The sequence below is a fragment of the Thermobia domestica genome, chromosome 16 (genome assembly GCF_964235325.1).
Source record: "Thermobia domestica chromosome 16, izTheDome1.hap1.1, whole genome shotgun sequence".
In the NCBI taxonomy this organism is placed as follows: Eukaryota; Metazoa; Arthropoda; class Insecta; order Zygentoma; family Lepismatidae; genus Thermobia; species Thermobia domestica.
The window spans coordinates 30686302-30700217 of NC_137469.1; the positions used below are offsets into that span (position 1 = coordinate 30686302).

At 33.6% G+C, this 13916-nt stretch overlaps 1 protein-coding gene across 2 annotated transcripts in view; it reads left to right on the forward strand.

Annotated features, from left to right (window-relative positions):
* Nrg (Neuroglian) overlaps nt 1-12902 on the forward strand; it is a 103270-nt gene extending 90368 nt beyond the window's left edge. Inside the window, exons 22-24 of one of the 2 annotated variants that reach the window (XM_081742239.1) lie at nt 1509-1612; nt 5545-5652; nt 9313-12902. In XM_081742239.1, coding sequence (XP_081598365.1) covers nt 1509-1612; nt 5545-5639 — 199 coding nt within the window. In that variant the 3' untranslated portion in view covers nt 5640-5652; nt 9313-12902. The remainder of the gene's footprint in view (nt 1-1508; nt 1613-5544; nt 5653-9312) is intronic. The other variant, XM_081742238.1, reaches the window with a different exon arrangement.
* The last annotated feature ends 1014 nt before the right edge of the window (nt 12903-13916 follow it).

Consider the following 13916-nt stretch of genomic DNA (forward strand, 5'->3'; position numbering starts at 1 on the left):
AATCTTTTGAGTCTATCTTAATATCAGCATACTTATATCTTTAGAGTAATAGTAATTAAAAGTTCCTTGGTTATATATAAGAAAAAAAATACAGATTAACTTCTTTTATTTCAATTGAAAGCTATCAAAAATACTTCGTTGAATAGATAGGGTAAATATTTCTTAAAATGTCCATATTCTGTTTTGAGATTCTTCTCAACTGTTTGATATATATATATATATATATATATATATATATATATATATATATATATATATATATATATATATATATATATATATATATATATATATATATTCACTTGATTTTTTCTGTTTTATTTTCGAACGAGATAGTAGTGAAGAAAGCATGGGGGTCGTGAAAATAATCAAATTCAAAATATTTAACGAATTTACATATTTCATGCCCCGTAGAGGCCATATGTTTTACGACCGAGTCTCCTGTATTTATTGCCAAGAGGAGATTTTTAAAAAGCGTGGTTTAGACGAAGTAATATGTTCGGGACTTCATTTTTTTTTTTTTTTTTTTTTTTTTTTTTTTTTTTTTTTTTTAAGGTATTGACGGAAATCATGACCTTCTCTCTCTTTCATTTAAGCAGAATTTGTGTATTACTTTTCTAATTTCAAATTCATCAAGTGTCAGCCCAAGAAGTTCTGGCTAATATAATGTATCAAAAATCTTAATACATTGAGGCAATTAACCATACTTTCGAAGAGCTTGTTTCAGCTTTTAAAAAGTGATATTTCTTTAGCCATTTTTTATTTTCTGAATTTACAAAATTATATAAATGCTTTTTAAAAAGTTTAAGAGAAAGGTGGCAGTACTGTGTCCCGAAAATAATAATAATAATAAAATAAATGAAAACAAGCACCGCTCTTCAGCATGATGAATATTTTGTATATGGTACAAATTCCCACTCCCTATAGGTCGGATTAAATGTGCAGAACAGAAGTACACGAATAATACCAAGTTCGGCTGTAGAGCAATGAAGTGCAATAAACTCTGGATAATTTTCGTTCCTTTGTTTGTTTCTCTGTTGTTCTGGGAGCTCCTTTCGTGGCTAAGTGGTTAGCGTACGCACCTTTGGCGTGGGAGACCCAGGTTCGATTCCCGGCAGGAGCTCATATGGTTCGGATTCCACGTTAATTAGTAGGTCCCGTCTCATAGCCTCGCTGTTGAAAGGGACGTTAAAATCAAAATCAACTCAATTCTATTGTTTTGGTAATTGTAGGAAATATGGCGAACCCATAGAGACCTTTTACATCATATTTCATTATTATAAGGATTCGACATGGGGAAATTGACGGACGATCCCTATCCTGTGTGTTCTATTTGTTCTTAGCCTAAGAAGTCAAATGGCGCGATTTGTATGTGTTTTGGCGGAAGTATTCAGGGTTTAAGCTGTATAGAAATGCCATACTTAAATAAAGATACGCAGTAGATTTAGTCTTATTCAATATGTACTTGATATTGGAAATTTTAATATTGTCCTGCCTATCTTTTTCAGCCTCGATGATAAATCTCATGGACGAAGCTCTATGAGCAGCGATGTAAAAGTTCCGCCTGAAAGCGATACAGATTCTATGGCTGAATATGGAGAGGGAGATACAGGTCAGTATTAGTATCACCTAAGACTTTTGCATCGCATTAATTAATTAATTGTAGTCTTTCATGTATTCCTAGTACTCCTAACTATTGATTTTGTCCAAGTATTGCTTTCCCTGCCTGAGAAACAGAAAATTAGTGGGATGAAAAACTACAGTGTGTTGTTCGAATACAACTTAACGTAATGCTTCCCCCATGTAGAATAAAGATATAAATTATTTAAGATTCTCTTTTGCTTCAAAAGAGCTCCTTCATGGCTAAGTGGTTAGCGTACGCGCCTTTGACGTGGGAGACCCGGGTTCGATTCCCGGCGGAGGTCATGTGGTTCGGATTCCATGTTAATCAGTAGGTTCACGTCTCATATAGCCTTGCTGCTGGAAGGAACGCTAAAATCAAATCAAATCAAGTCAAAATCTTTTGCTTCAAAGTGTTGGAGCATAGACTACTGTACTTATCCTCACCTTTGTTCAGACTTTTTGAGCTGATCGTACAGTATATTACCACTTAAATATATATAACAAATCTATGTAAACTTGTATACCCCAGATTTCAGATTACTCTTTTCTAACTGAAAATAATGAAATTTTCAATATAGGATAGAATTATTTCTGGTAGGTCTAATTCTATTGGCAAAGGAGAAAAGATGGGTAAATTGCTTTCGAAGTTTTGGAGTCGTCTGCTTTTTCTCCAGTTCATGCATAGCATATCTTGTTCACATGTGCTAATGTGTTTATACATATTAGCAGCTTCTCCAGAATTACATATTACTGGAAAACAATGAAAACAATTATATATATATATATATATATTCTAACGTTGCCGCCTTGTAACACATGATCAGAAGTGTTTATCAACCGAGATTGAAGAAGCAGACTGAACGCTTAGCGAAATATTCACATGTCAATAGGGATGCACGTGCTCCTTCAAATGTCAGTTAATTCCTTTGGTCCGAGTGTAAATAGTAAAAGAATTACGCAGAGCTTGTAAGATTTAAATTTTGCAGTGAAGAAAAAAATACAGAAAAATGAATAAAAAATAATTCATATACTTAGTGGAATCGTTCAATTTGAGAATTAATATATTTGCACAGTTTTCCCCATGATTATGGCTAAATTAAGCATCTTTTAGCGAAATACAAGATACCTATTTTTCCCTTAACTAAAATGTATAGAATATGTTTGCTAAATGAAGTGTTAGCAGAAATGGTTCATTCGTTTTCAGGGTGTCCACATTCTGGAAAATCAGTAACAGGGTATCAACTGATACTGAAAATACTGGAAATATACTGGAATTTTGATTCACATACTGGAAATATCATGAAACTGGTAATTTGTCAACAACCCTTTTTTTTTTTTTTAATTGTTTTAATAGTCTTAAGAAACAATTTTGTATCCATTGAGATTGTAAATTTTTTCAAAGCAAAAGTTCTATACAGTTTGTAATTAAACATTTAAAACAATGGGTGGAGTGGAGGACTGTGAGGGGAGTTGGGAGGCCTTTTAAGAAGAAATCAAGGTTAACTAAATTTATTAAAAATAAGATATTCTTTTGATGGCAAAACAATTACAAACCTGAAATCATCAAGAGTGATTATTCCTTTAAAAAAAAAAAAAAAGTATTAAATACAGGAATTTTGCTGATAGTTGTACTGAATATACTGGAATTTTGAAAATGAAACTCAGTAGACACCCTGAGTAAAAGTCAGGGAAAGGTCAAGGAAATAAAAATGTATAAGGGAGAGTCAGGGAAAATTTCATTTAGATTCATTGTTCAATTATTGAATTTATGAAATAGTGTTAATTTCTTGACTGTTACTGGATGCAAAATGTGGTGTTCCCAATGATGATAATTGAGGGATACAGTGTTTTTTGAAATAGTTGTTGAAACTAATTATCTGCGAGAAACTCATGTAACTGCATCCTGGCATATTTGCTCAAAAGAGTAGATGCTGTTATAGAAGAATTGCGTGGTGTCAAGGGGATATCTGAACAAGTGGCTGAGAACGCGAAGAAACAGTATTTCCAGCTTGCAGTGAAATCTTACACTGAAGGATTTAAGGAACACTTCAGTGATTTCGTAGCCAAGGATGCAGATGGTATTGGATTTGATTATTTTTTTTACTTACTCTTAGGAAATGAGAAGAACTTCGTTGACTTATGGTCTGTTTTGAAGCTGTATTTTATCTTCTCTCATGGAAACGCATTTGTTGAAAATGTTTTCTTCAATAAACAAAAAACACATTGTTGAGAACTTACAAGAAGAATCGCTGGTGGATCAATGGATCATATGTGATTATGTGATTCTGTGATGAGAATAGGTGGATCGTCAGGATTGACAATTCCAAGAGACATGATAAATTCAATGAGCAGTTCAATGTGACAATATCAGGTGTATTTGGAAAAGAAAAGAGAAATGAATGCTGGTGAGGAGAGAGAAACGGTCAGCAACAACTAAAGGAGCTGGAGGAAGAAGAGAAGAAAATTGAATTGCGGAGACAACAAAAAGAATATTCAAATCAATGAGAAGAAAGCTATGCGAGAAAGGATGAAAACAAGTTGTTAAATGGGTTGCATTTATCAACTTCACCGGCAAAGTATGTGTTACATAATGTTTTCCTTTGTGATCAGTTAAATCATATATAAACTGTTTATTACTATAAGCAATATTATAATGCTGTGTAATTGGTTTTATAATGTGTAATTTTTTTCATGTCTTAAGTACTCTGTATACTGCACACTTTCGTTTGTAACTTGACATTCTGTGTAGTATATAATCAATATCAGCCTAATGCATATATTTGTAAATTTATATTCTTTTGGATTAAAGAAAATTGAATAAAGAAAGAAACAGAAGTGGAGAGAGAACAAGACCAACTATGGGTAGGATGGAGGCTGGGGTTTCTTTCTTTTTACTATCTCTTTTTAGTTATTCAATGGTCAGGGAATTCTAGAACTTTAGTCATGGAAAGTCAGGGATTTTCTTTCGCCATATTGTGTGGACACACTGGTTTTGAAAAGGCTATATTTTCAAAAGTATGACACATACACACATGAAAGATATATGAAAAGAACCACAAACTCACCAAGTTTGTATGGGAAGGAGGGGTATCCCGTCTTGGCATATCCCGCATCGTTGGATTGGGTGTATTGGTGAGAATGACCTGACTTTTTTTTCCCTGACCTCCCAGATCTCCTGATGTAACGCCCTGCGATTTCTTCCTGTGGGGTACGTTAAAAACCTTGTTTACCTACCCCCTACTACCGCAAACTTTAGTCGAGCTCAAAGAACGCATCAGTGTTGCAGTGCAGACAATTGACAAGACTGTGCTACAAAATGTATAAAGTGAGCCCGAGTATCGTCAGGACGTGCGTCGTATCACCAAAGGGGGGCACATATTGAACATTTGTAGAGGGTGTATAAACTTGTTGATTTTGTGCTTCTTTTCATATACCTTTCATATGTGTACGTGTAGTACTTTTTGAAAATATAGCCTTTTCAAAACGAATGAATCATTTATGCTAACTCTGTATCATCAAACACATTGTTGAATATCATGTATTTATATAAATATTCGAGTTTGGCATACGTTTGTCATGTTAGTTTTATTAGTATATGGGATTATATAAGTTATTTTTAACAAGTTACGTATCCGATATAGTGTGTTTAATTTCTCAGGTTGAATGACTGTCTCAGGTGTTCCAAATAAATATTTAGTTTGATACTACCAACTAGGCTGCCAAAGAATGGCTGTAAAAAAAAGCAATTTTATTCCATTGGATGCTGCTATATATGAGAATCTTTTGTTTAGTTTTTTGTTTCCATTACTTCATTTCATTTAATTAATTTATTTTTTTAATTTTTATGTTTATGTTCATCCTATTTGTTTGCTTTTAATCCTAATTTAAGATACATATTTTTTTCTCATGGAATCTCAATAGAAGGTATGAATGAAGACGGATCCTTTATAGGACAGTACGGTCGGCAGAGGAAACCAGAAGAGGCTTCGTCCTCTGCTTATGCAACCCTTGTGTAGCAATGTTCGTCAGGTAATACATGTAACGCTATTTTTTTTCTTTCTTTAAGTAGAAGTCATTTTACTATTTTTGCGTAGTTTATTTTTTTTCTTCGATTATTTAACTTGTAGTAAGACACATCACCTGTTTTTGTTAGCAGTAGTTCCCAAATAAGATCCCGCATCTTTTTCTCTCTCCCCCCCCCCCCTTGTAACAGTGGTAGCCTGTATAGCATTGCTTATGTTCTGTACCCCTAGTTAGTAGTTTGTAGGCTGTTAACATCATCATAGCTTTAAGTGTTTTTGCAGTCCATAGTTTTGTGTCACATACTTTAATTTTTAAGTTCAGCGTAATAAAAGATAATAACTAAATAAATAAAATGTAAATACGGCTTTGTATATCGGGTGTTCTGAAAATGGCACCCACGAACAACTGTTCTGCAAGTCAAAATAAAGCAAAAATCGTATGGTATACCTTCCAGAGTCCTCCTTCAGTCGCTATAAGGAACCAAAATTTCACTATGTGGCAACGTTACAGATTAATTGGAACCATTAGCATTGCTCTACGAATCCATCAAGCAGTTATATCAATTATTATGCTAATGAATAGTGCTAGTGTCAACGTATAACGACTTTAACTTCCAGCTGGAAAGAGTCAATGTAATTTTGATAATGGTTCTTTATATGCGACGTTGCCACATAGTGCAATTCGCGTCTTTAGACGAGGACCCGTAGGTATACAATTATATATATTTTTCGCTTTGACTCGTAGAATAGTGCTCGGTAGTCCGTGAGCGCCATATTTGAACACCTGATGTACATGCATAACTATATGTATATGTATAATTTAACCATATGTGTACACTGGGTCAGGGGTAAAAGTGGATCAGAAAAGGTAAGGGTACGCACGACGTTACGCCGTTTCCCGTGCCTATCTTTTCCCATTGTATTTTTTTTTTTATTTTTTTAAGGAAGCAAGGGGGACGCCATATTGTACACGTCCTCTCCCGTTCCCCCTCACTTTAACCCTGCACTGTATCTATTTTTTTTCGACCTCGACGGTTTTTTTCTGTAATTTTGTTGATGTTTACTTAAGCGGCCGTAGATCGGAAAATAATTATGTTCGGAAGATAAATGACATCTAGTTTTATTTGTAATTTAAAAGGCTTTCAAACGCTAGTGCCTGCTTATCGATATCACGTACCTATCGGAAATAGAGGGAAAATCATTCAGGTTTCCTTTTTATAAGTTTCGCTACTGGAATTTTGAAGAAAGAAAAAAAAAATCCATTTTTACATCATCAGATCGAAGAAATTTTTAAAAAAATATCCTGATTAAAATGGGACATCATTCCCCAGTTTCTGCTGGCTTGAGGGGAGGGGGCACAGTAGTTCAATGATAGAGCACTCCTCACTCGGTGCAAGGAATTCGTGGTTCGATTCCAGCCATGTGAGTTTGTGATGGGCAACATCGTGTCCGTGTGTCATCTAGAAGTTCTATTTTCTCATTTCACCATTTTACTTCATCATTCGCTTTCATTAATTATCCGTTTCCATTAACCTAAAGGTTATAGTCGTGAGGATGCTGACCTATAAACGTCACTCCCATTTCCAAGTTTTAACTCTCCTTTGATCCATTCCGAAGATTACTTGTAGGGAATTGAACTAGTTCTTTCTCTCTCTCGCTCTCTTGAATGCATACAATACTTGAAATAGAACGCATTTGTGTTCCTAACTACAAAAGTATACAAATGACTCGTTTTATTTGTAATGAAACAGACTCCGAAATGAATCGGTACCGAATAAGGACAGTGTTGATTAAAAAAAAAAAAAGTTTCAGAAAAAAAAGAAGTGAACACATTTATGGTCTGTAAGATTTGAAAATATTCTGGATTTTGTGTTTTCCTCCTTACACGTCAACGAGGTTATGAAGGACCGGATCAACTATTAACGTGGGCGGCTCCGAATCACGACCGAAGAGCTTGAATTCTATGCAGCAGAAGTTGTAATGGTATCGATTCGTTTTAATGCGCCATCAGTATTGCGCTGGCATTGGAACCGATAGTACAAAAACAGTGATTCAAACATTAAAATATCAAGCTGCAAGTATTACGGAATCCTAAATAACATTTCGTTGTCTCTTAAATCCTAGAGATGTTAACTCCCGAATTAAATGTAATCGGGAAAGGCTTTGTGCCTATTGAATCTTGAAAGTCACGTTTTATTATCTTTTCTTGGTTTTCTTTCTACATCTGCTAAAAAAGTTTTTAAAAAGCTTGTTTCCACTTTCAATATTAAGGAACTTGTTTGCGACAAAGACAAGACTAGTTTTCGTATCAAAACTGTGAAAACTAGCTAAATGGAACAGGTTTTCGCTACTGTTTGAGAATTGAGTTCTTGTATTCTACAACAATCAAGCAATTCATGCTGTAATTTATTTGACCATTTGCTTTAGCACTGTCCATATGACCTTAAACTAATTCGACCTAAACATGATTTATAAATGTGGTATTCAAGTAGAAGGTCTGCTTAATAAATTTAACTACCATCATCATGAAGTCTGTTTCCAACGAGAAATATTTATTTTAAATAATACAGTTATGACAGATTGTGCTGCCCTGTGTAAATAAATGCACGTGTTGCACATATGATAGAGCCGGCCCTGTTTTCAGCTGTTTCAGAGGAACACGTTCATACAATCAAAAGAAGGGGAAGAGATTGAGCTGGGAGATGGCAGTGTACTAATAGAGTATGACTGCGAAGCATCAGACTACGTCATCGATATTCTGATTTGTCTGCAACCACTGCTTCTTTCCTCAACGCTAGATTTTCTGCTTACTCCTTTTCCTCTCTGTGTGGTCTACTGAAAGGGGAGCAAACAGACTGGTGACTCAGAGCATTTAGTTGGAATGACTGCAATAAAGGTACGAGGGAGGATCAGAAATTAAGGTTACAAGGCCAATATTTCTGGAGTTTCGTCTATTATAGAGGAATGAGGAGTGTGTGGTAATTGTAACACATGGAGTTGGCAACAGCAGTTTCAGCCATCCACCACCTAAGTCGCTAGTTGTAAGTAAACACAAATTGCATCTCGTTTAGAAAGAAGTCCGATCAGTTATTCGATTTCTGTAAGCGAAACATGTAACCACGGCTGATATTCACCAGCAGCTGGTAGAGGTTTACGGAGAAACTGTAATATCTTGTCAGCATGTCGCAGAAGAATGGTATTGAAAGTTTGTGGCTTGTAGAGAAGACCACCACACTGTTGACGCATTTTCGCTGGGTCATCAACGTCCACCCTCCCTACAGCCCGGACCTCGCTGCATGCGACTTTCACCTGTTCCCGCACGTGAAGGAGCGCCTAAGTAGGAGGCTGTCACCTTGCTTCAAACGAGGAAGTGAATCACTTCGTGACAACGTGGCTGAACATGCAAGGACAGGATTTTTACCAGAAGGGAATCTTCAAACTCATCCCACGATGCGACAAATGCTTCAACCCATATAGAGACTATGTCGAAAAATAACGTAATATATGTACTATATGTTGGCTGTATTCGTTGTATGAAATGATATATACACGTTTCTTTGCAGGCTTTGTAATTTTACTTTCTTATCACTCCTCGTAGTAAACATATATGATATGAATAGGTTAGAGTAGATGGAATTACTTCATGTTTTTTTCTTTGTTTCTTCAGGACGATTTACTGAAGATGGGTCGTTTATTGGACAGTATGGTGCTGGTAAAAGACGGCCAGGCGAGCAGTCTCCCTCAGCAATTGCTACGTATGTGTAGTATACTAAGATACTGAACATAAGACGTCATATCCTTGCCTGGGGGTACATTGTCATTTCCATTGACTGTTGGGGATTTTTTTTTTTCCAGTGAGGTTTTTAACTCTGTGAATGTTCATCTGGGAAGAAGCTTTTTAAACATTTACTTTTTCAAAGTGCTTGTCCATCACGATCAGCTGTGTAGTTGGAACTTTTTTTTTTTCACAATGTTTTTGCCGTTTGACTCATCAAGAAGATATTGTTTATTTTACGTAGAAATACTTGAAGTACATTCGTACTCGGCAGTGAAGAAACGGGATTTGCATCTCAGTGTAGTGTGGGACGGACGACTCTGTAGTGAATTCGGGGAAATTGAGTACTTGTGTGTGAATCTGTTTTCACTTAACTAAGACACCAGAAAAAAGAAAGAAAAAAAATAGTGGTGGCGAGTATTTAGATAAATGCTGAGATGTGTAAATATATATTAATATCAGTGTTCGTTCTACACACTTCTTGTTTCCGACACCTGGTGCTTTTATGCTGCTGCATATATTTCTGAACTTAGATCCTAGAGAATGGCTCTATTAAGCTTCACTCTCTTTGACTATCCCACTTTATTGTTTGCTGACACTGTAAGTAGATTGTAGAGAGACAAGTTATAGATTCTATAAATATTATATATATAATATATATATAAGAAAATGCTTTTTATCCAATTAAATTGCACCATTCTTTCTATCTTGTTATTGTACAGTAAGTTGTAATATGTATATGAAAAATGGAATGCACGCGAAAATGCTATATATCATGTAACTGTTCCGAGCAACGGAAACTGCCATGGAAATAATCTCACATTATGTACTGTTAAAAAAAAAAAAGTTTTTTTAAGTACTTTTTCGCCCCCCCTAATTTGCTCCTCCTGATCAAGCGTGTTGTTGTTAACCGTCTTTCCTTCAAACGGGTAAAAGAAAGAAAAAAAATGTGCTGGTTGTTTGAAGGTAATTTTTAGTTCATTTTATTTTAAGTATGGTTACAATATTTATATAGGTGGAATTATAAGAGGACATTTAATGGTATACAATATTTGCTTTTATAGTAGTAATATTAAATGAGTATTATTTATTTTTTAAGGAAGAAATTACATGATTTATAGCATAGTTTGTAATTATTTTATATAAAAAAAATAATCGCGCTTCAAGCGCGCGTCTGGAAATACCTATTGTTTTTTATATTATTTTTATTACCTATTTTTCTTACAAAGAAAGAATGAAAAGAGTATTTTGTTTCTTTAGAATATTTATATTCTATACGCAGCCTTTTTTATTAGAGCACAAGTGCCTTAGGAAAGGCACTGTTGTATAAAAAAACTACGGGAGGAGGCCGTATGAACTATGTTAACTGTACGATGTTAAATATATTTGGAATGTAATGAACATTTGTATCCATATATATATAAATATATTTCCAATGAGTGTGCACAACATAAAAAAAAAAAAAAGAACGATTTTAATCTGATGATTTTTTTTTCTTCTTTGATTACTGCGATTACCGAAGTTGCTAAGGAAAGGAATTGTTCAGTGTTGAAGTATCTTTCCTGCTTTGCGGCACTGGTTTTTGTATGTAATAATGTGAGTTAACTATTGCTCTATATATAAATATATATATATATAAATAATATATATATAAAAAGAATACTTTTAAGTATTTTCATAAGTCTGTGTGTGTGTGCGTGTGTATAATATTTTTGTATTTATGATTTACAAAAAAAAAGTAATAATGAGAAAGGCGAGTCAAAATGATATCATAAAAGTCTTAATTAATATGCTGATTTATTAATGAATTATTATATTAGAAAAGAAAATTCTGTACAACATGGAAGAAAGTGCCCGATAATATCACTGGAAAATATCAGTTTTGCTTTTATTTATGTTTTTTTTCAATATAATATATATATAAAATTACTACTGACTTCCGTGGGTCTAATTCCTTCTGTTTACAATGTATGAATGTATATATATATATATATATATGTGTGTGTGTATGTGTACAAACAGTTGAATTTCTACAAATTGTTGCTTTTCTTTGCAGAAATTGCATTTAACGATTTTTCTTCGTAAGACTGTCTTTTGGGCTGTGTTATTAAGTCAAAAGGATATGGTCCTAATAACATTGCTAGCACATTTACAATATTGTTCTTTTTTCTCATCTTATTTTTATTAAAGTTAATTGTAGATATGTTTAACTATACTGTTAACAATGCACAATGTATTTTCTAACATGCATTCCTGTTACGTGTAAGTAACCGCAACATTTCCATATTAATTGTATTAACTGAGTTAATACGTACATTTTTTATTTTTTAACTCTTTTGTGAATGCTTCTTGAGTGTAAAGTGTGTAGTTGTTGTTTTTCTCAGTTTTTTTTTTTCATGCCTGTCTTCCGGCTTATTCTCAATTTTTCTGCTGTTGAATCTCATAATTGTATTTTAAAAAAGTTGCTTTAAAAAATCTCAAGGTTGGAAATCTTGTAAGACTCAAAGGAGAAGTCATTTGAAAATATTGCAGGATGACATTTTGTTTTAAAACTTTATGTATTATGACACGACTAAATGAAAAAGCTTCTAGCTTGTGTTGTTTTGCTTCTTTTTGTGTTGATTTGCCGCAAATATCATTCCCCCAGTCTTGAACATTTATCGTCAGGATTGACAGTTTCTAAATGAAGTTATCATGCAAACTGTAGCATATTATTTTTTTTTTTAAATTTATGTTACAGGAAGTTGGAAATACGTATGAAGAAAGTCCTGATCTGTGAAATTCCACAGTTTGAGAGAGGTATAACTTTCGATAACTTTAGTAAAACAAAAAAAGCATACTAACTTCTAATATTTAATAATACTAAGAAGGGATAAACTGAAAGACTTTCATTGCTGTATTTTAGAAGTTCTGTCTGGAGATAAGTAGTTTCGAAACGTATCTATTGTCTCAAAAATAAATGAAATGTATAACTGTTTTAAGAAAATCACATACAGTCTTTTTCAAATCAATAAGAAACATGGATGCTATGTAAGCGTAATAAAAATTAAGTTCAGAGATCGGAGAAATAATAATAAATAGTCTCCTTGCTGTGTGCTAATTGTCATCTTGAATGTAAGAAATATTTTCTGGTAAACGTGCAAGGAAACCATTGTTGCAACATTCGTACCTTCAGGCATAGGTTTTTTTTTTTAAAACCCTGCCTACAAATATATATATCGTTGAAGACAAATTATTTCAGATTTTACTGTAAATTGCACGTGGATTTCATAGCGTCATCGCTTGAAACCAGAATTGCGAAATGCTGGCCAAGTGCCGCTAAAATATCAAATGATAAAAATATTGAATAAGGCGTCCGTATGCGTAGAAATAGAGTATGATTAGGAAGTAGTATTGTGCATAGCTTTGTAGGTGACTTTACATAAATAATTTCTTACGTAGAAACAAATAAGTAAATAAATAAAAATCAAATATAAAAAAATTACATTATTTTCGTAAGATACTCGTCACGAACATGAACACTAAGAAAAATCTGTTTCTGTATTCATCCGAGACCATAACCCACTACATTGCTAGTAAGGTATGATCTTTTAAAATTTAAAGATGTAATTGAAGGTGTAGCGTTCACTTTGGATACTGGAAGAGATCCCTAGTCTGATTTTAAGAGTTGATAAACATAATTGGAGCTTTAACAGTTCATCTAACTAAATATTGGGTTTTAATTAAGGCCAGTGATTTTGCGTTGTTGTTCGTCCGTGAAATCATCAAATGTAGGTACGAGACAAAAATAGGCCTGAAATTGTTAGAGAAGCATCTTAAAGATATAAGTGAATTTTCATCGTGAGAACCTGTCTTGGGTACTCCACATAAGAATTGCTGAACGTTTTGCAGCAAAAATCTAATTATATCAATGTAACACAATAAAAAGAGTAGAGTAAACGTCAATGTGTAATGACACTGACTTGCATTAAACTGTTCGGGAAGTTAAAGGACTTTTAAGAAGAAAACAATGAGAGTTTTAAGTAACAATATCAACCATACAAGATTCTGATGACAACACATACTATAAAGTAATAGTTGCGTGCTTAATAAATTGTTAGAAGTAATAGTGTAGAATAGTGTCCTCTTTGAAATGGTAATTTCTGTAACAAATTCAATAATGTAAAATTTAGATTTTCATTACTCTTTGGCGAAAACTTTCCGCGAACTTTAACGATTCTATTATAGTTTTCAGTAGATTTGCATTTCTCCTAACCTTTTTATTTTCTAAATAAGATATTTAATACTTATGATAATATTTAAATGAAGAGTCTCTGATCATTTTTTTAAGAAAGCATAAAAACTTATCTGTAATATTCACATTATTGTTTATACAGTATTCACCACAGCAGTAGACAATAGGAAGTGATGTATTGCGCATGTCTATTTATTTCAAATGGATAAAATAGTTTTTGGGTAATTGAGTGGTATTCGTATGTGGAATAAGAAAGTATTGG